We start from the raw sequence: 25,755 nt of genomic DNA, 5'->3' as shown, positions 1-25,755 counted from the left end.
TAGAAGGTAGGAAGGGTAATGAACTGCCCCAGATGGAAGGGAGTTACCACCTTAGGCAGAAAAGCAGCCCTAGTCCTAAGAATCATTCGTTCAGCATGAATGGTCAAGAAAGGGGGCTTTGAACTAAGAGCTTGAAGCTCACTTACCCTCCTTACCGAGGTAATTGCTACCAGAAAGACCGTCTTAAAAGACAACAGCCTCAAGGGAAACTTGTGTAAAGGTTCAAAAGGTGAACCCATTAAGAAAGTAAGAACAAGGTTCAAGTCCCATTGAGGTACAATAAAGGGAGTAGGAGGAAATTTATTTATAAGACCCTTTAAAAATCTTAAAACAACAGGAGATTTAAACAAGGACGGCTGATCCGGCAGACAAAGAAATGCGGACAAAGCCGAAATATAACCCTTGACCGTAGCTACAGCAAACCCTTGCTGAGCAAGGAAAAGAGCAAACTGTAATATGTCAGACAAACGAGCCTTCAAAGGGTCAATGGACTTCTCTCCACACCAAGAAGCAAATTTAGACCATCTGTAAGAATAGATTGACTTAGTGGAGTCACGCCTAGCCGACAGAATGACATCCACAACATCATGTGGGAGAGAAAAAGAATTCGGGTTGCCCTGTTCCATCTCCAGGCATTATGGTGTAAGGTCTGGAGGTGGGGGTGTAGAACCTGCCCCTCCATCTGAGAGAGGAGATCTGCCCTGAGAGGGAGACGGACCGGCGGGTACGAGGAGAGGTGGCGAAGATCTGTGTACCACACCCTTCTTCGCCAATCCAGGCGACTAATATGACTTGGGTCCGGTCTTGGGGAATCTTCCTCAGAACCCAAGGAATCAAGGGTATGGGAGGAAACGAATAAAAGAGTCTTGTGTCCCAACTCAACTGAAACGCGTCCCCCAAAGATTCCTGCATCGGATACTGGAGACTGCAGAATCACGGGCAATGAGCATTCTCGTGAGTGGCGAACAGATCCACCCGAGGAGTTCCCCACATCCGAAAGATGTAGCGAACTACCTCTGGATGGAGGCTCCACTCGTGATCAGCTGAGAACCGCTGACTGAGACTGTCTGCACGTACGTTTGGAACTTCGGCCAGGTGATTTGCCATCAGACAAATCTGATGGTCCTGAACCCAGGACCAGAGTCGCAGAGCCTCTCTGCAGAGACACCACGACCCCACTCCTCCCTGTTTGTTGATATACCACATCGCGGTCGTATTGTCCGTCAGGACTTGAACTGACTGACCGCAAAGGGAAGGGAGGAAGGCCTTGAGCGCCAGACGTATTGCCCGCAATTCTAGAAGGTTGATGTGAAGCAACCTTTCCTCTGGAGACCAAAGACCCTTGACCTCCAGATCCCCCAGATGAGCACCCCACCCTAGGGTGGATGCATCTGTTATCACCGTGGCTACCGGAGGAGGTAGTTGAAAAGGCTTCCCTTGAGACAGATTGCCTTCCACGCTCCACCAAGACAGATCCGCCGCAGTTTCTCTGGAGATCCTTACTGACTCCCTGAGATCTCCGTTGTGCCGATACCACTGCCTGCGGAGGCACCACTGGAGTGCCCTCATGTGCTAGCGTGCATGGTTGACCAATAGATTGCAAGTAGCCATCAGACCGAGCAGGCGAAGAACCTTCAGGACTGGAACGACCGCTCGGTTGCAAAACAAGGGAATCATTTCCTGTATGTCACAAATCCTTTGAGGAGGAGGGAATGCACGACACACAGTTGTGTCCAGTACCGCACCTATGAACAGGTTGCGCTCTGAGGGCACCAAGTGAGATTTGGGTACATTTATTGAAAAACCCAACCTGTGTAACAACTGAGTTGTCTCCTGCAGATGACGGAGCACAGTCTCTGGAGATTCCGCTTTGATCAGCCAATCGTTCAGGTACGGGAATACTGGAATCCCCAACCTTCTGAGATGTGCAGCCACCACAGCCATCACCTTGGCGAAAACTCGAGGCGCAGTAGTAAGCCCAAACGGAAAGACCGCAAACTGGTAGTGTTGCGATCCCACCGTAAAACGGAGAAACTTTCTGTGCGACTTTAGAATGGGGATGTGAAAATACGCATCCTGCAAGTCACGGACTATCTTTCTTTGATAAAGGACAAAGATAATTTCCCTAAAAGACACCAAGCGTGGCCAATAGTAAATGGTTTTAAGAAAAAGAAGATCCAAACCTATTTGGAAACATCATGGACCAAAAAAAATGAACAAATCTTTATGAATGCTAGGTTTGGTATCTTTCCAGGCTCATGTCATTTGGCACCATGGAAAAGACCTGAAGAATTCGGGGCGTGTTCGCTTTGTAAATCGGGTCAAGAAAACATCATACACCTAATGTGCCTTTGCCTGAACCTGGAAGTCGAAAGAAAAGCTGTACTTAAGAAACTATTTAATGAATGTGGTATAAGGACCTGTAGACAGGCTCTCATGGCAAGCTTAGATCCTGAAGACCTAGCAATTAATTCAGCATTTGTGAAATTTCTTATATTGGCCAAGAATAAGTTGGGCGCTTGTGTTTGAATTTTGTGTAACTACTCTCAAGATGATTAATGGAATAGTTTTAATGGGTCAGAGTACTTTTTATTGTTTTATGAGTATTTGAATATAAGGGATGCATCAATATTTAAGTATTGTAAAAAAACATTTTATATCCATTTTGTAAGATTTTAATTAATCAAACAAATAAATAAACATGAAGCATCTTGCAAGTCGATCGACACCATCCAGTCTTCTTCCATCAGCGCTTGAAAAACCTTTGCAAGTGTGAGCATTTTGAACGTCTCCTGTTTGAGATAGAGGTTCAAAATCCTGAGGTCCAGGATTGGACGTAACCTGCCATCCTTCTTGGGGATCAGGAAATACCGGGAGTAGCAGCCCTGACCCCTTTCCTCCTCTGGAACCACCTCTATTGCACCTTTTCTGAACAGTGCCAGGACTTCTTCTTGCTGGAGAAGCAGGTGGTCCTCCAAACAATAACCTTGGCAAGGAGGGTAATTGGGAGGGAACTCCTGAAAAGGAAGTGCATACCCATTTTCTACGAGATTGAGAACCCAAAGATCTGATGTAACCGATTCCTAATCCCGTAGAAAATGAGTAAGCCGACCTCCTACTGGACCCGCATGATCCGGAATGGCGGATCTAGGGCTGCTTTGCTGCTGCGGTTGGGGGATGATTGTTAGAAGGGAAAGTAGAGGAGGAGGAGGCTTGGCATCCACGAGCACGACTCTTTTGTCTACCTCTGTAAGACTTATACGATGGGTTGTGCTGTTGCTGCTGCTGCTGCTGCTGCTGGCCTAGTTTATAGGGACAAAAAGTGGATCTACCAAAATCCCTAAACTTCCTGGTGGTAGAGCCTCTAGCCTGCCGGCTCAAAGATCTTGCCGTCGCCCGGCTATCTTTGAACCTCTCCAATGTTACATCCGCTTTTTTTCCAAAGAGGCCAGTTCCGTCAAATGGCAAGTCCATTAGAGTAGACTGTACATCTGCTGAAAATTCAGATCACTTAAGCCATGCGTCTCTTCTCGTGGCAACAGTAGAGCCCATTATCCTGGCCACAGAGTCCGTTGTGTCCATGCCACTCTGAATAACCTGGCGGGCCGCTGCCTGAGTATTAGAGACTACTTCATTGAAGTTCTTTCGATCTTACTCCGGAAGCTTAGTTGACAGCTGTTTCACAGAGTCCATCAAAGCATGAATATACCTCCCCAGTAGGCAAGTATCATTGGTAGATTTAAGAGCCATGCTACCCGAGGAGAAAATCCTATTTGCAGACTGGTCCAATATTTTAGAGTCTTTATCTGCTGGCACCTCTGGAAAAGAACCTGCAGACCTGTTGGAACAAGCGGCCTGCACAACCAGACTTTCCGGTGAAGGATGCGAAGACAGAAACTCAGGGTAACCAGGTGCCACCCTATAACGTCTTGCCACCGACCTGGACACCGCAGGAGCAGTCAATGGTCTCTTCCAGACCTCTATTATTGGCTCAGTCAAAGCCACAGTGAATGGGAGTGTAGGCTCTATAATAGAGGAAGGCGAATGCAAAACCTCCGTGAGGATGTTAGGCTTGAACTCAACGGTAGGTAAAGTCAGATTAAGCAGCTCCGCAGCCTTCTTAATGATATATGGTAGGGTGCCACGTCCTTATGTGGTGCATCAGAAACTGATGGCAAACCCCACTCAGGGGAGAGTTCCAGGTCACTAGCACTATGTAGGTCCTCATAACAGTCCCCTTGATCCAGAAGCTCTCCTTCCTCTACTTCAGGATCTTCGTACTCCTTTTCCTCCATGAGGCGTTGAGCTCTGCGCCTCGACCACTCCAGATGAATCGAAGTCGTCAGATCTGGTGACGACTCCGACGGAGCTGGAGCCAGCGTCGAACAAGGAGCCGGGACAGCTGGAGGACGAGAATCTTGAACCGGCGTCGTACCTCGATCCAGTTCTCAAAGTCGCTCCGGAGCCGGCGAAGCCATGTGTGGAGTCGAGGACCTCGGCGGCGCCGTACCGATCCATGGTGTATAAGGCGTCGGCATAAAAGGCATAAAAGGTGCCGGAGCGTAAGTTTGAGGTACACCCAAGTTAAAAGACAACGGACCCATGGGACCAGCCAGTGCACCAGTGGGGTAAATTGCCCTTGTATTAACGCCAAACATGGCGTTAAGGAAATGCGAGGGGTCCTGTCCAGGACCCGGAAATGGAGGGTACGAACCCATCGGCTGCTCCGAACGAGGCTGCTCCAGCATCGGTTCTTTCCTGGCCCTCTTGGTCCTCTGGGTTTTCCACCTGAGTAGATGCCTGAGGAATCTCCTTGTCTTCTTCATGCGCCAAAGAATGACGCGAATCCGGATTCGGTTCTTGCTCCGGATCCAGGGAACCCTCACGAGATTGCTCAGGAGAAGGTGACATGAAGTCCTTGTGATGTTTACCAGAAGAAGACTTCCTCTTCGAGTCCGAAGACTCTTTGCCAGAGTGATGTCTTGAGCTATGCTTCCTCCTCTTGTGCTTCTTCTTCGAGGAGCCCGAAGCATGACACGAAGCCGACTTCGATCTGGACCTCGACCTCACTCCCGACCGCGACCTCGAAGTCGATCTCGACCTCGACTTCAATCGCAACTTCTGCTTTGACCTCGAACGTCTAGATGTTGACCTCAAAGACCTTCCAGCTTCTTTTCCTTTCACCTTGGCCAGCAGAAGTTTCGCCTCTCATTCTCGTAGAGCCTTTGGATTCATCTTGAAGCAGGATTGGCAGCTCTTGACATCATGGTCTGATCCAAGACACCACAACTAATCGTCGTGCGGATCGGTAATAGACATCATCTTGGCACATGATCTGCACTGTTTGAACCCCGTATTCCTCGACGACATCCTCGACGAAGAGCAGACACTCGACAGAGAAACAGTAACACAAAATAGCAACAAGTTACTATCTGAATCACAGAAGATGCCAGAAACCGTTAGCGTCGAGGACGCGGAAAAAAGGGATCTGATGTCATCAAGCTGACGTAGGCCTAATAAGGAGTCGGTGACGTCAGACGTGATGCCATGCTCCTATGACGTCGGCCACGCCGGCGTGCTACAAAAAAATTTCCGAACGTTGCTGACGCACGGGGATATTCACAAGGTGAGGAATCCACAGGTAGATGTATCTTTCAGAATTGACACTACTGTGAGATCTTGAGGGGTCAAGGAAAACAGCTAGCCTCCATGAGATTTCTATACATCATCCTCTATCAAAGGTCCTGAGCAGCACTGCATCTTGTCCAAAAGGTTTGATGAGTGCCGGCCTACTGCAGCTGCAGATTCAGCTGAAGGGCCAGCATGTGCGAATGGACACTGTGCAACAGCAGAGAAGGGTGCATGATGCCACGAGCCCAAGAAGCCTCAAAACTATCAAGAACAGAACTCCAGCTTTTGTCTGTAAATTCAGGTTCATAACCTGAAAGTCCCAGTCTGCACGTGGAGCCAGAAAGTTCTTCAGGATGAACACGTCTAGAACGATACAGATAAAGGAAATTCTCTGCACAGGCCAGAGGTGGCTTTGTAACTTGTTGAAGAACTCCAGGGTGGATATTAATGGCACTTAGGCCTGTAGGTTTTTCTTAAACTAGCTGAGGTAAACCCATCTTCAGCAGCCAATTGCTGAGGGGAAGTAAAATGTTTATCCCCAACCTGTAAATAAATGTTGCAACCAGTGACATGAGCTTTGTAAAACCTGAAAGGCTAATAAGGCTGAACGGCGATACAGTTAACTGGAAGTGGTCTGAATCCTTCCCAAATCAGACGGACCTCCAGGAATACTGCAGGACAGGCACATGAAAGCACGTACCATGAAGGTCTAGGTACACAATACAGATCTCATAGGGCAAAGCTACCAGAACCTGAGTGTCATTTTTTAAAATGTCTCCTTTTAGAGGAAATCTATCAATAACTGGAATTTCACAATGCATCTCAGCCTCTCTTCTTTATTGGTAGCCAGAAAATACCATCTGTAGCAACCTAGCCCTCTCTCCACTTTGTATGTTTGATTGCCTCTTTGGTAAGCAACAACAGCACTTTTAGCAAGACTTTAATCACCCCTTAGAAAGCGGGTTTAGCACTTCTTTAGACAGAATAGTGACTAGGGAAGGAATTTCTATAAATGGAATGGCATACAAACCTGACAAACAGAAGGACTGGCAAAATAGCCAAACTAGAAAATCTGAATGACATGATGAAGAACCAGTCGGTGCTTCATGCAAGCACTGCTGGAGTGCATACAGTGCTAGAGTATGATGCCTACTGGCTTCGACAGATGGCTTAAAGGTGAACTATAGAGAATCAAAAGCGGTGCCTGAAGATCAGGAGGCTGAAGAGTGCTGTTACTATTGACTTCATCCTTAAACATTACCCTTGCTCCTGCCACCATGAAACGGCTGTATGGGTTGCTGCACAGGCTCAGAGAATTGTTGCTGGAAATATGCAAGACCTCATGAGTATCCTCTGAATTTTCTGTACTGCTAATAGAACTGGCAAGTGGGAGATAGTATCCTCAGTGAATAGATAATAGCTTTACTGACTGAAAACCTATGTAAGGCTGCATTTGCTGTCACACCAAAAAGCTGTGATCCATCAACGCGTATGTCCATCAAAGAGACCAGCACATCCCCAGAGAAGCCAGTGGAGCCAATCCAAGCATGTATCCAGATAGTGAAATCAGTGCCTATTGTTTGGGTAACAGAATCTGTAGTGTCCAATCCAGAAGGCAGAACACACTTTGCCGCATTTTGCTATTTTGTACAGTGTGAACCAGTGCATTGCACATATCCTCTGGCCGGCTTGGAAACACCTCTGAACCCTATCCCAAAGGGCATGTGTGTGTTACAACCCAGGAAGCAAACTGCATTCAAGGAACACAATCCCAAGCTGGTAGAACACTTATCCTGAGGAGTTGCCTAGAAACCTAGGGTTAACTTGTAATGGTCTCTGAAAACCTGCAGTGTGATGACTCGCTGTTGGATCCAAGAATAGTTTCAACCAAGCTTCAAGGATGCCCTTACTGGCTGAAGCCTGAACAGCCAGACTCTCCAGAGTAGGTTGTTTAGTAAGAAAATCCAGGATCGCCAGGTTCCGATCTAACATCTGTCCACCTGCCTGTTCATCGGTGAATATCAGAGCTATGACCAGGTGCTGGTCCAAGCTGTAGGACTTCCATAAGGACATTAGTCTTATTCGACGTCTCAAGGTACAAGACCATGGCTCCTCGTCAAACTACCACTACAAATGATGCACTCTTGTCTGTTGGTGGTCCAAGTGGTGAATTAATTCCTGTATCAGGAGAACTATCAACCCTTCAAGGATGGGTCAGTCAGTGCTTCACTGAAAAGCAACAAGGGCTCAGAAGCAAATGGCCCAGATTGTGAAATCCTAGTAAGAAGGTTAGCCTTATTCACCTCATCAGAAAGTGGTAATTCAAGGACTTCTGTAGCCCTGACAAACACTACCGCAAAAGAGGCCCTTTAAAGGTCTCTGGAGAGAAATCCAAGCCACTGGCATTTTGCAGGTCTATATGAAGGAAGATATGTGTATAATGAGGAGGGAGCAAATTATCTGCCTCTCCATTGTCATCCTCATCATGTAGAACATGTTGTAGGTCGTTAATGGAGCCTGAATCTGATTAAAAAATGTTCTCCATTCTACAGAAGTAGTGCTGCCTAGGCATACGAAGAGGAGGCAAGCCTAGTCAGCGTGACCCAAAGCTTTTGTGGTATAAGTGTGTCTTGAATACAGGATAAAGTCTTTCTGAGGATAATTCCTGATCTGGAACCTGTACCACTGAAGAGTCTGGCAATCTGGATATTGATGAGATTCAGTTGTGCTTCTTATGCTTCTTTTGCAACTTGATTTCAGTTTTATCTACTTTATGGTGTAATGGAGGGGACCTCAATTGAGAACTGCCTTGCTTCCTGAATTCTGCAGAGATTAGCTTCTTGTTGCCTGATGACCTTTGGTTGCATCAGGAAACATCTGTCCCAGGACCTGAAGCCATGCTTAGGCCTAAGGCACCGTGATTAGAAATCATGCAGGCCCTTCACAGAAATTTGTTTTCAACACACACTGCATGGATTGATTCCTGTTCTCATTTGAAGCAAAATCATTACACACTAACAAAAATCATAAGAAATCCATAGAGCAGAAAAAGTCGAGTTTTTGGATCCAGTCCGGGGTATGGGAAGATTTTCAAGGTAAAAAAGCATCTTTCAGAAAAATATATCTATTTTGCAGTACGACTAACAGACTTCTAATGTTGAAAGATTACCCTAAACAACAGTAAAATTGTTGCTCTGATAGGGTCTCACAAAATGTACACATGTTTCTTCGTAGCAAAATATTAACCTCACTTGGATTTCTTGGCTCTTCTACTGTCAACACTCTTTGACAGGGGAAACAGAAAGTTATATCAAATCAGGAACCAGAATGCAGTTTAACTGACTGAGTAATCCTATACCTACCACAGAGACCATCATAACATTTGATCCACCCACCTCACATATATACTTTTCCAATCTTTCTTCCCGAAATTGTTCTCATATTCCTGATAATCCTAATCACATTGTCACAGAAATAATTACCAGGCAAGCATGTTACTTAGCCCTTCATTCAAATGTGATATTGGCCAACCATTTGCTTACCTTAAATGTGCTGCTCTGAGCAGGGGGGCGCAGACTCCTTGCAGTTTATTTGATGGATAGCTTTGATGGTTTGTTACACAGGGAGGTAGTGCAGCATAAAGTGTACACAACAGGACCATATTGGGCTGTACAGGTCTTAACACACCGGGCAGTAGCTACAACACCTTAGAAATCAAAATAAAAAGAAAGGATGTTCTGAAGGTAGTTTCACAATGTTATATAACAGATATTGGCATTTGCATTCCAAGCACTAACGGACATACTCATTTCTTGATAGACAGCCAAGATCGATTGCTAAATTCTGTGTTGTGCTCTTTTTAAAATGTACTATCTTATAACATTTGTGTCTGGGAATCAACTCACTGTGGGGTAAAATCTCCTGCAACTCGCTGACTCACGAGCGAGGCAGGACCTGCTACTGACAGCTGATTCCCTCAGCCAATAACAGTGCAGGTGGGGTGGAGTTTAGGCTGCTGGCGGCTATATCTTTGCCGTTCTCAGTGTTACTTTGTTTTATGACCGCCAAGATCGTTTGCTAAATTCTGTGTTGTGCTCTTTTCAAAATTTACTATCTTATAACATTTGTGTCTGGGAATCAACTCACCTTGGGGTAAAATCTCCTGCAACCTGCTGACTCACGAGCGAGGCAGGACCTGCTACTGACAGCTGATTCCCTCCGCCAATCACAGTGCAGGCGGGGCAGAGTTTAGGCTGCTGACGGCTATATCTTTGCTGTTCTCAGCGCGGGAAATGTTACTTTGTTTTATGACCGCCAAGATCGTTTGCTAAATTCTGTGTTGTGCTCTTTTCAAAATTTACTATCTTATAACATTTGTGTCTGGGAATCAACTCACCTTGGGGTAAAATCTCCTGCAACCTGCTGACTCACGAGCGAGGCAGGACCTGCTACTGCCAGCCGATTCCCTCAGCCAATCACAGTGCAGGCGGGGCGGAGTTTAGGCTGCTAGCAGCTATTTCATGCTGATTACATCGTGGAAGCGCAGCAGACGCACGCAGTGGGCGCGCCGGTGGCGCACCGAAGGCGCGCCAAAGGCAAGCCCGTCTGTGCCCGTCCGCGATTGTACGGAGCCTGGGGCCTGTCACCATGCCCAAATTCCTATCCATTACAGCACTATGCAACTTTTGGCACTGCACACACTGTCTGCTGTCCCTGATACCCTGACATATTCTACTTTACAATCTCAGGGGATCTTGCAGCTTAGAACCTCATTCCCTGAATTAGTTTCTTCTCACTCAGCTACCCCCGCCCAGACTCTGGAGCCGAACAGCGCTCGAAAACTTTCTGTCATATATCTTAACACTCACTCCCTGCCCTTGCCTTCATCCACGGCCAAAAGCTTAGGGGTCATCATCAGCCAGGACCTCACGATGAAGGCTCAGATCGGCTCAGTGATCTCTACCTGCTTTTTCCAACTCAGGAAAATAACAAAGATCTGCAGGTTCTTCACCTATGAAGCTCGAAACCAGGTGATTCTTGCTATGGTCATGTCCCATGTTGATTATGCTAATTCTCTTTACCATGGCATTCCCCTTTATCTTTCCAAATGTTTACAAATGGTTCAGAACCAGGCGGCTCACTTGATTACTCATCACCCCAGACATTTCCACATTACCCCACTCCTGAAACAACTTCACTTGCTACATATAATCCAGCGTTGCGCCTTTAAGGTTGGATGCCTCATTTATAAGGCCCTTAAGAGGAAAAGTCCTAAATTTGTGAATAATATGATCCGCAAGTATGCTCCCTCCCGTAACCTTCGTTCAGCCCACAAACTGTTGCTATCTCTGCCTTTCTACAGATTAAAGTGCATTGGTGGGGCCAGGTTTGCTGTCCTGGCACCCATGTTCTGGAACTCTCTCCCTTCTGACATATGCTTTTGTCACACTCTTCTTAAATTCAGAAGCTGTCTCAAAACCTGGCTATTTTGCCAGGCCTTCTAATATATGCACTTGAACTTGAGTTCTGAAGACATTGTAGCGCCAAGAAAGCTCCTAGGTGTATTTGCGCTTTACAAATTTATTTTAACATAACAGCCAGACACCTGAAAATGCACACTCCAGTAAATGCCCACTCTCTACTCCCAAGCCTGTCTTCCTACCATGGTTTAAGCCAATGTGTGCATTGTTTGGAGCCATTTTGTGGTTCCTCAATTTTGTGACTAGAGCAAGTATAGACCTACAAATGCAAAAGTGTAATACCCATGGTTGTGACCAACGTGTCAGTGCTCCTCTTTCTCCCCCTACAACTTTCCCATACAGTGCATGGCCAATCAGACATTACTATCACTTACAGGACATGAAAGGAATGGTTTCTTACCTGTAATCCAAGTTCTCTTCAGGAAATCCCCACTGAAATCATGAGCACTAAATAATCCCACCCAGATGCAGGTCGCCAGAGCACTTCTTCGAAAGTCGTATTTAGTGTAGCATCTTTGCCTTACTTCAGAAAGGCCCGTAAGTACATGTGACACAAATGGACAAGTTACTTACCTTCAGTAACACCTTATGTGGTAGAGACTTAATCAAGCCACAGATTCCTTACATTAGAATATCCCTGGCATCAGACTGAATTCTGAGACTTTTATTAGAGCCGTCCCTTTTGCGCCTGTAGATGGCATTGATCGGCTTCACGTGACATCGGATTCGTAAGAGCCAGAAGTGACATCCGCATGACTTAAATAGGCGACCCCTAAGTTGGCTGACGTCAGTTACTTTTCACAACTTTCCATGCCAGGAACACAGACCTAGAAAATGCACTGACAGTGGTGTATATAGAACTAGGGTCCGGGAAAGGATCAGCCGTGACCTGCAAACCCTGTCTTCAGTGCAGTAAGGATGGGTGAGTCCGTAAGGAATCTACAGCTAGATTATGTCTATAACAGATACGGTTTTACAGAAGGTAAGTAACTTGTCTATCTGATAAGGAAATCTAGCAGCAGGATCCTTACCTTAGAAAAGATAACCAAGCAATATGATTCCCACAGGAGGAACTGTGGACAAAGTTAGGATAGGAAGACACACAGACTGCCAACAGGCCTCACCAAACCCCACCCACAGCCTGTTCTCCTGCCGTCACTGCCACCGGACCTTCACCATCACCACCACCCGACCCTCAACATCACCAACACCTGCACCAATGACACCCTCAGCTGCAACCTCCTAAAAGTGTGCTCCGTATACAAGCACGCAGAGGAAATCTGGAACCTACTTGACTCTCTCTCGCCAGACGTCATCTTCTTCACAGAGACCTGGACCAATGCCGCCTCCGCCCCTACATCAACACAGCCATCCTGGATGGCAACAAGATCGAGAGGAAGGACCGCCCCAACCACTCAGGAGGAGGCCCTGCCATAGCCCACAAAAGCACCCTCTGCCTCTCCACCTCTAGCGAAACCTTCCCCTTAGTCCGAAATGGTGCGGGACAGGTATTCAATCTCTTTAGTTAAGTTATAGACATCAGGGGTAGAGAGAAATACGTCTAAGCGGACGTGTAGGTCACGAAGACTTGAAAGAATGGAGTAATCTCATCCCAGCTGATGCAGGCTTCTCCAGGAGTCTGCCAGGTCCCATTGCGGCTGCGAGTCAGAAAATACTTTTGCCATGTGGGTCGTCTGGGAATCCCTCAGCGCGGGTGAGAGCAATCCAGTATGGTGTTAAAGACGCAATTAAAATCGCCCCTTATGAGTGTTGATATTGTTAGGCAAGGTAGCCAGGCGCCAAGACAGATGGTCAAAAAAGGTACCCTTGTCTGTATTGGGATCATATATGCTCACCAGTGTTACCGTGATGCCATCTGATCATCCTTCTATGGCCACATACCTACCCTCAGTATAGATCATGGTATCTGTGAGTTGGAATCGGACCCCTGCTTTTATCCCTATAAGTGTTCCTCTGGCATATGCATTAAAGTACACTTGGCCTTGCCATCATTTTTTTAGTGCCTGGCCTTTTTAGTGGTGTGGTGCATCTCTTGCAGGAGCATGATGTGTGTTACCCTTCTACGTAGGTAAAGAAACACTTTGTACCTTTTCGCCATGGTATGCATTCCCCTGACGTTCCCTGTCATACATTTATATCTTAGGTGATTAGGCATGCGCGATGTCTGTGTGAAGTAAAGCCCCCCTCATTCTATAGCTGTGATCCTGCTTACCCCTCCCATTGTGTCCCCACCTGCTTCATGTGTATCTTCTGTGCGACTCACTAAACCCCAACTGTAATGGCATTTGGCAAGAGCCCCAACTCGCGGTCCTCAGGGCCAGCAGCAACAGGCCACTCGCCCAAATCATATTAGTGTTCAGTAACATTCAGAAAGAAAGCCTCTACAGCACTCTGCGATGTAGGGGGGCATCATGCTTCTTCCCCAGGCAGCTAAGCCCCGATCCAGCATAATTGGGAATTACTGATGAGCCTTCCATTAAAGTACTTATCCAAATATCATCCCAGACACTGTGGATAGAAGGGCAGTAGCGCCCTGGACTGCAGATTAGCTCAATCAATAAGCCTGCAGGAGGATACATGATTTCGATTATATCATCCGAAGTACGTGGTATGATCTTAGGCATCTCCAATGTTGATGTCCTAGAGGTATGAGTTTCTGATCCCGACTCAGAGTCCTGCTCTGATGTATCCTGCTCTGGCTGTCCCCTGCTTAATTGGGCTACTACTTCCATCCCTCTTTGCCGTCCCAGTCAAACCGCAGCCTGAGACAAGAGTGTTACTTGCTGCCGGTAACGTGCACGTCTGAGATTCCTGTGCGGGTGCTACTGTGCTGGACAATCCATGCTGGGTCTAGGTTCACCCTGGAATTCTAGCCAGTTCCATCCTTCTTGCGGGGCCAGAAAGAACCGCACCCAGTCTGGAGACACCCCTCCCAGCTTTGCCGGGAAATGCATGGAGCACTGAAGATCCATCTGTTGTAATTTCTTTTTAACCTTCTGGTGGGATGCCCTCTGCCATTGGACCTCCTTTGAGAAGTCCAGGAAGACCTGCACCGTTACATTACATACCTTCAGCTCCCCTTTCTTAGGTTCCATGGCTAGGATGGAGTGCCGCTCCCTATAATGCAGGAGCCGTGCAATCATGGGCCGGGGAGAAGCTCCAGGTGGTGGAGGTCTGGCTGGGACTCAATGCCCTCTTGCATGGGGCGAAGAAAGCCGAGAGGCCCTCGGAGGCCGAATGGTGCCCAACCACTGCACCAGGTATTGCACTGCAATTTCTCCTTTGATTGTCTCCGGGAGGCCTGTGATCCGAATGTTATTTCTGCAGGAGCAGTTTTCAGCATCTACTGCGTGTGTCTCAAGTGTCCCCACCTTAGCTTCTGCAGCCTGCAGGTGCTTCATCATTGTGGCCATACCTGGGGAGAGATCCACTAATGCGCGCTCGTTGCTGGTCACCTTCTCCGCCAGCTCTCTATGGTCATCTTTCAGCAGGTTGAGATCTGTGCCGACTGTATCAATTTTGAGTTCCAGGGCCTTTCTGGAGGCCATGATAGCCTAAAGTATATCTTAGAGCATGGGTGCAATGCCAGGCTCCGCGGCTGTTGGCGTTGTTGTTTCTAATGTCGCAAGAGTCGCTGTCTCAGATTGGTCTAAGTCTTTTTATTTGGAAGGCTTGCCCATTGTTTCTGATGGTTTAGCTTCAGGTAACTACTCTGGTTGGAGTCTGTCACATTGAGCGCCTGTCCCTTAGTCTGCTAATACTTCCTAGGGACTAGGTCTGCCCAATGTCCTAGAGGCTAGACATGTAGTAGTAGGGGGGTGGGGGGGTTGCTTATAGGCAATGCAGGGTGCCATGCCCTTTGAGGTAGGGCCTGCTCTGCTTCCCATGTGCGATGTTGTTTCCCACCACTACTCGTGCCGCCCACCAGGTCTTCTTCAGGTCTGCTCTTGTAATTGCCGGTCAATTGTGGAGCCCGAATATCTGTCTGTTCCTTTTATAGAACAGGCCCACCCCGTGACCTCTTAGCTGGCAAGAATGACATTTCACCTTGTTCATTTTTCTCTCCTATTCTCCGACTCCCACAGATCAGGGGTAGCCCAGGTCTCCGATCTGCCCCTCTTTCAGAGCAACAGTAAGGTAGGCTACGCACTTCACAGCCGGGTTGTGCAGTACATCAACGAAGGCCCACTCTTGGCCAAACACTAGTTCTGTTCCCACAGAGGGGGGGTTATTCCTGCTCCGTTAATTAGTTTAGAGTTTGATAGCAGCCCATCCATTGCGGTATGGGTGCAGCTCTGCCAACCCCCCAGTTTCTTGATCAGACCATCTCCAATCACCTCGCTAGATGGTGGCCTGGTTCTGTAGGTAGTCAACAGCTCAGTTCCCCTCCCCAAGGTCAGCAGCTGAGCAGGTGCCTCGTCCAGTTTTACAGATCGGAAGGCTCTATTTTCCTCCTCGTACAGACGGGGGCCCCGCTCGCAGTTCCTCAATTATACCGTTCTCGTTCCCTGCTGGGGAAAGTGCAAGCGGGGCCTCCTCTGGGTGTTACAGTCTTGGGTCTTCTGTCAGGGCAGGGATCTCCCCTCCTCACACTGCAATCAGCCTGTGCTCTGCAAGCTGCCCCTCATGGTCTGCTCTCTGTGCTCCTACCTACTTGAGGGCCAGCAGTGCGTGGTCAGCTCTCTAGAGTAGGACCGACACTGGCTTCCGATCCTCGCTTGTTCTTAGGTCCGGGCACCGAGAACTATCTGGCACCAGTGCATGACCCCGGTAGTCGACAGCAGGCTGTGCGCCACTCCTCGGGCCTTCACAAGTCCGTAGGCATATCGGTTCGGCCCGCAGCAGCCCAGGGCTCTTATCTGTTGCCACGCTCAATCTTCATTAGGCCAAGGCTGGCCCAGGTGACCTCTCCTGGTCACCTGCCTCAGAAGTAGCGTCACACTGTTTGGCCAGGCAGGTTCAGTTCCGCAGCTCTCCTCCCCTCTTGCGCTGAGGTGAAGCCGGTTCAGATAGCCTCTCTGCCCCGGCACTGCGCTGCACCATTGGATCAGGTCAGTGTTGGGTCTTATTCTAGTCCCGTCTTTGCTCTCCGCCATCAGACTGTAGGGTCTCCCGGGCTCTCCCATCTTGAGACCCGGGGCGACAATCTAGTTGATTTGATGAGATGAATTCAGGGCTACAGAGAGAGATAAGCACCTTGTGGTCACTTGTACCCTCTTCAGCAGTGATCAGCCACTAATTGAAGCCCCCCACAGCTCTGTGGTGGGGTCAGGAAGTCGCTGGATGGGGGTCGCTTCGAGGAGCTCCGAGATGAGCTGCTCATTCCATTGGCGTCAGGCCACGCCCCCTGTCAGGTTCAGGTTCTTGTTTTCCTGCAAACAAATGTGTTGAGACACTGCACGAAAAAGCCAAGGAAATTGTGCAACAGTGGGAACTATTATTACTGCCCAATATTATGCAATCTTGCTTTTATGTAACATTGCTCTTTGTACATTATCATGACCACTACGTGTTTTTCCCTTTACTTTTTATCAATTTAATTTTTTTTATTTGAAGTTGGGTTTTGAGTCTCGTCAGTAAATTAGTGAATTTATTCAGGTTTGAAGAATTCATGATGAGTTGGTAAGGAGAAGGTTAACAGTGGGTGGATTTGCCTTGAGACAGTCTTTTTTCGTGTATTAGTCTTTTTTCGAGCGTCAGTTTTACCACATGCCAAACTTCCAGGACTTTTAACCAGGATTTACGAGTTTAGGAGTACATTGTTTTTTTGCGCAGTAAGTTGGATTGCGTTGTAAAGACGGACGTTCTGTCGGAGGTAATCGGGTTAAGTGCTGATTGCGGGTCTCTGACCTTATACAGACCAGAAGGGACATTATTTTAATCTTGTTATTCCCAGGAATTATTGGTTCATAGCAGCAACGAGGGGTGACACACAGAGAAGAAGAGTTCACACCTCTGGATCTAACTACTGTGATGAGTACTCACACGTTCAGCTTGCCTGGAATAGATGTGCAGGCCAGCCAAGTATCACGCATCAGGCGTGATGCTAATGCATTTCAGTGTTGTGATGCCCATCACTGCACAGAAATGCATTGTCACACATTTTTGCCACTGACAGCATGGCTGCTCATTTAACGCCAGGTGCTAGCGCATGCTGGTGCTGACAGCTGTGTCTGCGCCCTGGGCTGCAACAAACTTCACTCAATGCTGGCAGCAGCAGCTCAACAGATAAAGATCTGCTCTGCCTCTCTCAGACTCAGTGCTTGCTGAACAAGTTACTTACTTTCAGTAACACTTTTCCTGGTGGAAACAATATCTGCCTGTGAATTCCTCACCTTTTGAATACCCCCTGCGCCAGCATTCCGAGGGAAATTCTTTCCTAGCTCTCCCCACGCAGATGAGGACATCACAATGGACCGGCTCCGCAGGCGGCACCGCGTGACGTCATTGGAGCCACAAAAGGACCTCGTCGGTGTGCTGACGTCAGCTCCACCCATTTTTTCCATGCCACCAAGGCAACCGGGAGGACCAACACATTTTCAAATACATACATGACATCTCAAATATATATATACGTATGTCAAATCAAAATAGCATAATCAATAAAGATAAAGAGAAATAGCAAGAGCACAGCATTTCTCATCATTTAGATATAAACATAATTAAAACCAAACTTTTTTTTTTTGGTAGACACAGGTGGACAATGGGGAGGTGGGTGGGAGCGTGAGGAATCCACCTGCAGATATTGTATCCAACAGAAAAAGCGTTACCGAAGGAAAGTAACTTGTTCTTAAGATGGATACTTCTGCCTTTTGGCAGTTTTTGAATAGATTCCCAAAGCCATACCTGTCCCGGACGAGGGTGTTCACCTGACTAAACCAAAAAATCCAGTAAACAGAGCGAGCAAAATGGCCATCCCTCCTAACCTCAGAATCCAAGTAATAATGCTTTGCAAAGGTGTGGAGAGAGGCCCAAGTTGCTGCTTATACATATATCAAGTATAGGGACACCTCCAGCCAAAGCAAAAGAAGTAGACTTAGCTCTGGTAGAATGAGCTCTTATACCTTCTGGTGGGTCTTTCTTGGCCAGGGCGTCATAGCAAATCTTGATGCACGAGATAATCCACTTGGAAAGCGTCCTCGTGTGCACTGCCTTGCATTTTATTTTTCCAACTTAGCCCACAAAGAGCTGATCGTCCCGTCTTAGATCACTAGTCCGATCCAATAAAAGCTGATAGCTCTTTTAGGGTCCAACCAATGCAGTCTCTCTTCCTCGTTCGAAGGATGAGGGGGAGGATAGAAAGTGGGCAAAGTAATAGATTGTCCCATGAGAAAAGGGGTTACCACCTTTGGAAGGAAAGCAGCCCTTGTCCTTAGAACCAACTTATCCACATGAATGGTTAGGAAAGGAGGTTTGGAGCTAAGAGCCTGAAGCTCACTTACCAACCTAGCTGAGGTAATGGCAATCAAGAAAACTGTTTAACAAGAAAGAAGCCTCAATGGGCAAGAATAAAGAGGCTCGAATGGAGAACCCATTAAAAAGGTAAGGATTAGATTCAAATCCCACTGTGGCATAATGAAAGGAGTGGGAGGGAACATATTTGTAAGGCCCTTAATGAACCTTATGACAATGGGGGACATAAATAAAGATGGCTGATCCAGCAAACATATAAAGGCTGACAAAGCCGATAAATAGTCTTTGACAGTAGCTACAGCACAACCTTGCTGTGCCAAAGAAAGTGAGAACTCCAAAATTTTGGACAAACGGGCCTTAAAAGGAGCAATATCTCTCTCTCCGCACCAATTTACAAATCTGGACCAACGGAAAGAATAAACATATTTAGTGGAGTGTCTGCTGGATGATAAAATAACATCCACTACATCTGGCAGGGGAGAGAAAGAACTCAGGTTGCCCCGTTCAATCTCCAGGCATGAAGGTGCATGCTCTGGACGTGGGGGTGTAGAACCTGCCCCAGCGACTGTGAGAGGAGGTCTGCCCTGAGAAGGAGACGGAGTGGAGAATGTGATGAGAGGTGAAGTAGGTCTGTGTACCGCACCCTTCTTGGCCAATCCGGGGCAATCAATATAACTTGGGCCCGGTCTTGGCAAACCTTGCTCAGAACCCAAGGAATCAAGGGTATGGGAGTAAACGCGTAAAGGAGGTGGGAGCTCCAATCTATCTGAAACACATCCTAAAACTCTCGCTGCATCGGACACTGAGACTGCAGAACAACGGGCAGTGCGTGTTCTCCTGAGTAGCAAACAGTCCAACCTCGGAGACCCCCACATCTGAAAGATGCAATGGACCACCTCCGGATGAAGCTGCCACTCGTTATCAGCAGAGTAACGTCGACTGAGACTGTCCACACGAACATTTAACACACTGGCCAGATGGTTTGCAAAGACACAAATCCGTTGGCCATTAGCCCAGGACCAGAGTCGCAGAGTCTCTCGGCAGAGACGATACGACCCTACGCCTCCCTGTTTGTTGATGTACCACATTGCAGTAGTGATGTCTGTTAGGATCTGAACCAACTGACCGCGAAGGGAAGGAAGGAAGGCATTCAGTGCCAAACGTATCACCTGCAATTCTCACAGGTTGATATGAAGCAACCTTTCCTCTGGAGACCAAAGACCTTTGACCTTTGACCTCCAGATCCCCCAGATCACACCACACCCTAAAATGGAGGCATCCGTGATCACTGTGGCCACCGGCGGAGAAGACTGAAAGGGCTTTCCTTGTGACAGGTTTCCCTGCACACTCCACCAAGACAGCCCCGCTGCAGCTTATCTGGAGATTCTGATCTTCTTCCCGAGATCTCCATTGTACTGATACCACTGCCAGCGGAGCCACCACTCGAGTGCCCTCATGTGCCAGCATGCATGGTTGACCAACAGAATGCAGGAAGCGAACAGAACGAGCAGGGGAAGAACCTTCAGGACTGGAACAACCACTCCATCGTGAAACAAAGGAATCAACACCTGTATGTCGAGAATCCTCTGTGGAGGCGGGAGTGTCCAGTATTGCCCCTATGAGCAGGCTGCACTGAGAATGCACCAGGTGAGACTTGGGTACATTGATTGAAAAACTCAAATTGAACAACAAATGAGTTGTCACTTACAAGTGGCGCAAAACCAACTCTGGAGACTCCGCTTTGAGCAGCCAGTCGTCCTGGTAGGGGAAAACAGGCACCCCTAACCTTCTGAGATGAGCCGCTACCACTGCCATCACCTTTGTAAAGACTTGAGGTGCGGAAGTAAGACCGAAAGAGAGGACTGCAAACTGACAGTGTTGCGATCCCACCATGAACCAGAGATAGTTCCGATGCGACTTCAGGATGGGAGGATGAAAATACGCATCCTGCAAATCGATGAACACCATCCAGTCTTCTTGTTGCAGCGCAAGAAGAACCTGAGCCAAGGTCAACATTCTGAAATTCTCCTGCCTTAGGTAAAGGTTCATAATCCTGAGTCCAAGATAGGTCTCAAACGACCGTCCTTTTTGGGGATCAGGAAATACCGGGAGTAGCATCCCTGACCCCTTTCCTGCTCCAGAACCACCTCTATCGCACCTTTTTTGCAGCAAAGTAAGAACCTCCTGCTGTAAAAGCAGTAAATGGCCCTGTGAACACCCACCCTGGCGAGGAGGGTAAGGAGGAGGAAACTCCAAAAAGAGGCGGATGTACCCATTCTCTACAAGACTCAAGACCCAACAATCAGAAGTGATCAGTCTCCAATCTTGTAGAAAGTGGGACACCCGATCTCCAACCAGACCAACATGTTCCAAGATGGGGGATCTAGAACTGCTTTCCTATTGTACCAACAGTGGTCCCCTCTGCTTTCAGGTGTCATCCATCTCTGATCCAGGCTTGGATCTCTACGAAATATCTCCACTGGCCGCCGGCCAGCAACTCCTTCCTTCCGGCTCCTGGTTCGTCAGCGAGGACTCCCGACGTCTGTAAAGACTTGTGCAGCCGCAGCCCCTGGGCTAGATAACTTCGGCATTTCGGTGCCCGCATAGCCTCATTATCTAAGGGTCCAGAGTCACTGTCGCTTCCGACTTACCTTATCGGGTTCGCCCGAGAACACTAAACTTTCCGTGCCCTTGGGCATTTGTTTAGATTGTGCACTAGAAGTATTTTCCTAAGAGTTTTGTTGTGTGCTTAGTACCCTGTCCTCATAAAGAGTACAGGGCTGTTGTGATTCTAATAAATACACTGTTTATTTTCATAACGCTTGTGTGGTGTCCTTTCACTTGGTGTTCAAGGGGTATGTGATGGTATAGCAGCTGGCTTAACACGCCCTCTAGAGTTTAGCCCGAAGACTGCTCGTATCCACGCTACTAGGATAGCTGGTCTAAGGTTGACTTACAACCAATCACCATAAGGGTCGTTTGGACTGATGCATAGTGATCACTAGAATAGTGAGCACTGCATATCAGGCCAACTTCTCACAGTAGCCATTCTGAAAACAAAAGAGATCCAAAGTTTTTCTGGATGAAAATGGAGAGCCCTAAAAAAATCATTAGCGTCGACAGCGCTGAAAAAATGGAACTGACATCAGCACGTCAATGAGGTCCTTTTGTGGCTCCAATGATGTCAGGCAGTGCCGCGTGCGGAGCGGGTCCATTGTAACGTCCTCATCAGAGTAGGGAGAGCTAGGAAAGAATATCCAGCGGGATGCTGGTGCAGGGGGTATTCAAAAGGTGAGGAATCCACAGGCAGAGGTATCCATCAGAAACAATGTTACTGACAATCTGCCCTGCTGCCTGAAATTCCGGCCTCACGTCCTCCTGGAACAGGAAGTGAGGTCGCTTACCAAAGCGGCGGCGGGCCAGGGACTCGACTGGAGGGGTTGCAGCTGTGTCGTCCGGCCTGCGCGGCATCCCTCAGTCATTCTTACTTCTGAGACTGAGTCAAGTGCGCTGCTGCCTGTGCAGGAAGACAATAAACTATATTAAGTTGGACTGACGGGACGCCGGCACAGCATGATCGACCTCACCTGCTGACAGACAGAAATTCACTCAGGGTCAGTCAGCACAGGCAGCATCATGGCCGCGTGGCGGTGGCATGATCAGAGGCGCCGCATGATGATCGGGCACTGCGGGGAGACTGCACACAGTGCTGCACAGCTGTGCGCCCGTGACCCCATGACATGCAGCTCAGTCACGGTCCGCCTCCGCTGCTGAACCCCCTGTGGGCACAATGGCTGAGCAAGTCGCTCGCACCACCATCACAGCGGTATTGATCTCATAGATCCAACCCCGTGGCGTCAGCGGCTAGGCTGGTGAATATGAACCACGCAAGCCCGGGCCCGCAGAGTGGTTCAGCAGCAGAGTCCTGTCATCAGAGTCCTGTGAGGCAGATTGTGTGCCAGAATCATGCTGTGCTGGTTATCACGGTAGTCTCCTCCAGTCCTAGCAGGCCAGCTACCACGGGCCCACCTGTAAAAGCGGTGAGGCTTGCCTTGCAGAAGTAAGTGTCTGAAATGAGAGTATTCATCTCCTAGCTACACTGTCTTGCTATGCTCAAAATGTACTTTTTCGGCTGGCACGCGGTCATGAGATCAATCAGATCTTGTGTCCTCCAAGGCCCTCTCACTTGGACACTGCATTGTTTGGCGGTCCATCTGACTCCTGCTGCTGACCTCTAGTGAAGCTCCTGTTAGGTGACCACATAATGTGGGCCGATCTCCTCTCTGTCCACCCGTGGCCTGCCCAAAATGTCAGCTGCCGTACCAAGTTCTGAAATACTCCAGGGCTTATCTTCACAGCTACAGAAAAACAGTGGGCAATCCTTCACAAATCCGTATATGTGGTATTCATTCGAGCTTTACCCCTCAGTTTTGATGTTTGGAGCGCACTGTGGAGATGCTGAATCTGGGAGTCGGGAGCAGAGTGCTAAAACACACGCCCACTTCATTTGACCACTGGCCACGAAATTTGCACCTTTAAATCTAAGAATTGTACTCTTATCACAAGGTATTCCTTTCATGAAAATGTTAAAAATACACGGATCATAAATTATTGAGTCATTTTTGATGCAATGTAAAGAGGAAAAGGAAGTCCAATCTTGCCTGTATGCTTTAAACCAGTCTGCAGTTTCATTTGAGAGTACAAGACATATGTGTTGTGAAAATAAATATGGTGTTATTTAGAGCATGTTTATTAACTAAGCTGCATCCCTGCCCTTAAACTACAATCACGTAGTCTGTCTCCGCACTGTAGTTTCAGCTAGTGCGTTACCGCACTACTCTAACTCATTTTGGATGGGGGTGAGGTAGACTTGGAGCCACTGTCATCCTTGGTGCATTGCCACTGTTGTTACTAAAGTGCTGCCTGTGAAAGGATTGTTTAATGTTTAATATTATGATTACACATTTGTTTAACAGTACAATCAGGTTAAAAGGGCACTAGGTTAGTGCCCTTCAATTTCAGGTGCTTTGCAGCAGTTTTAAGATGATCTTCTTAGAGTTTTTCATTGTTCAAATGAGTGTAATTTCTGTTATTTATATGTTTCCCACGTCTTCATTGCTTGATTTTGCTTGCAAGAAAGTGCCACTCATAGTTTTTGAAATGTCACTCATGATTACACTGAAATTATGAAAATGTCACACATAGCAAACTGAAACCTTGGCAGCTATGGGTGTGGCTTAGGTGTTATGGTGCACCTTATGACTTCTTTTGATGTTTCCAGTCCTTATGTTGTTGAAGTCAAGAACGATATTGGGATTTAAAGACAGAAGTAAGAAGCACAATGCATGTTGGTCTAAGTGGCCGATGTAGTGTAGCACGCTCAATAAGGAGGGCACATTTTGGGATATAGCATTTAGTTGGTAAAGCACAGTTTGTGGTTTTGAGTTTCGTTTTTGACATTGAAGTTGATTGGGTCACTTTTTGAGACTACACAGTGGTCACAACTAGTGGTAGATCATAGGCTTTTTCTCAAGCACCGGTACACATAATGAGAGTGAGCATCACACCAAGGTGAAGGTATTTTTCCTTTAAAACTCTGAGACTACAATTTTCTTTCCCCTTCAGCTTTGAGTTGTTTCTAAACTGAATACTGTTCCAAACATGCTTAGTAATAACATTGTTATTTTCTTTACAGCTGCCCTTGAAGAAATGCAGTGGGAATTGTATTGAATTGTAATTTAATTTTTTGTTTAGAAGTTTATAAGGTGCCCGAATAACCCCCAAAGGGGTATCTCCGCGCTATGGGCAATTACAAAACAGAACTGGCAAGGGTTTAACTGGCAAAAAAGTTCAGTTTTCAGGAGTTTCCTAAAGATTGGAATGTCATAACATCTCCGAAGTTTAAATGGTAGATGATTCCATAGCATGGGTGCCCAATAAGAGTAGGATTTACTTCTTGTGCGTGATTTCCTGAAGCCGAGAGTGATGAGGAGATTAAGGACCTACCGGGCTGGTAAAGGATGCGTTTATCAGCTAGGTAACTGGGTCCTTTGCCCATTAAGGCTATGTGTGCAATACAAAAACCACAGGTGATGGACAGAATGCAGAACAATGTCATACATTCACCCCAGTACAGAGATCTGGGCCTAAATCCATCGTTTTTTTGCACTCCACACCACCCCAGTTCAGACATGGCCATATGCAAATCAGTCTGACCCTGTGCCTCATGGGAACAGTCCAGCAGTGTGCTATACAGCAAATTTTAAATTTGATTCTCTAGTGAATAGGAAGCCAGTAGAGTTGTTGCAAAAGGGGGAGAGAGGCTGTTTTGGGAGGCATATTCTTGACTAGCCACGCTGCCATGTGTTTTAAATAATGGGCTAGGTAAGCAGCTGGACCGCTGACTCCTGCAACCTCCTCTAAAATCCGAAGTAGGGCTACCCACACTCTTGCTCACTCTCTTCATACAAACAGGAATCCTGCAGTGGAACAGAGTACGGGCAAGAAAACAAAGACCAGCCTGAAGTGAATCCAAAGAAAAATAATCACTCAGAGCAAGTCAGAACAGCAAAAAGGGAACTGACGTCATCACGCCGACGTCGGCCTTATATGGAGTCGGTGCTACGAAGAATTTTCCGAACGTTGCTGGCGCAAGGGGGATATTCACAAGGTGAGGAATCCACACGGCAGATGTATCTATCAGAAACTTAAGAACAGTGCCAATAAAATCACTGTTAACCCTGAGATTCCGGTGCGTGTCCACGCTGTTATGTGGTTTAAATTATGGGCCGAGTGAGCAGCTGGACCGCTGACTCCTGCGACATAATTGAATCACGAATTTCGAATGTTCATTTAACAGTACATTCTTTGCAATATCAAAGGCAATGTGATGTTAAATTGAGAAATGCTCATCCATGATGAAGCACATGTACAACATAAAACAACATAAAACAAAGCAAAGTATTTTGGAATATTATTAAAAATTCAAATAAGTTAATGTAAAGTTCGTTTAAAATACATACTTAGGGTGAACGTTTAGCCCATGGGCTGTTGAGGTAGGGAACATTGGGGCATATTACCAAGCAATAGCTATAATTATCGCTATTGCTTGGTTAGCGTGAAAAAAGTATTGCCGAGCTGCGGCGAGTTTTATCGCATATAAACCTTGGTATTACCAAGGTTTATCGCAAATGCGATAAAAATCGGCCGC

The 25,755-nt window shown here is 47.3% G+C and overlaps 1 protein-coding gene across 1 annotated transcript in view; it reads right to left on the bottom strand.

Annotated features, from left to right (window-relative positions):
• Positions 1-25,755, bottom strand: part of LOC147724906 (uncharacterized) — a 1,184,129-nt gene that overhangs the window by 13,140 nt on the left and 1,145,234 nt on the right. The window contains exon 17 of the mRNA XM_086918126.1: positions 9,174-9,337. Coding sequence (XP_086774252.1) covers positions 9,219-9,337 — 119 coding nt within the window. The 3' untranslated portion in view covers positions 9,174-9,218. The remainder of the gene's footprint in view (positions 1-9,173; positions 9,338-25,755) is intronic.

This window comes from Lissotriton vulgaris, chromosome 4_1 (assembly GCF_964263255.1).
Source record: "Lissotriton vulgaris chromosome 4_1, aLisVul1.2, whole genome shotgun sequence".
NCBI classification, from domain to species: domain Eukaryota; kingdom Metazoa; phylum Chordata; class Amphibia; order Caudata; family Salamandridae; genus Lissotriton; species Lissotriton vulgaris.
The sequence above is the reverse complement of the archived record's forward strand: the minus strand, read 5'-3'. Positions and strand labels throughout refer to the sequence as shown.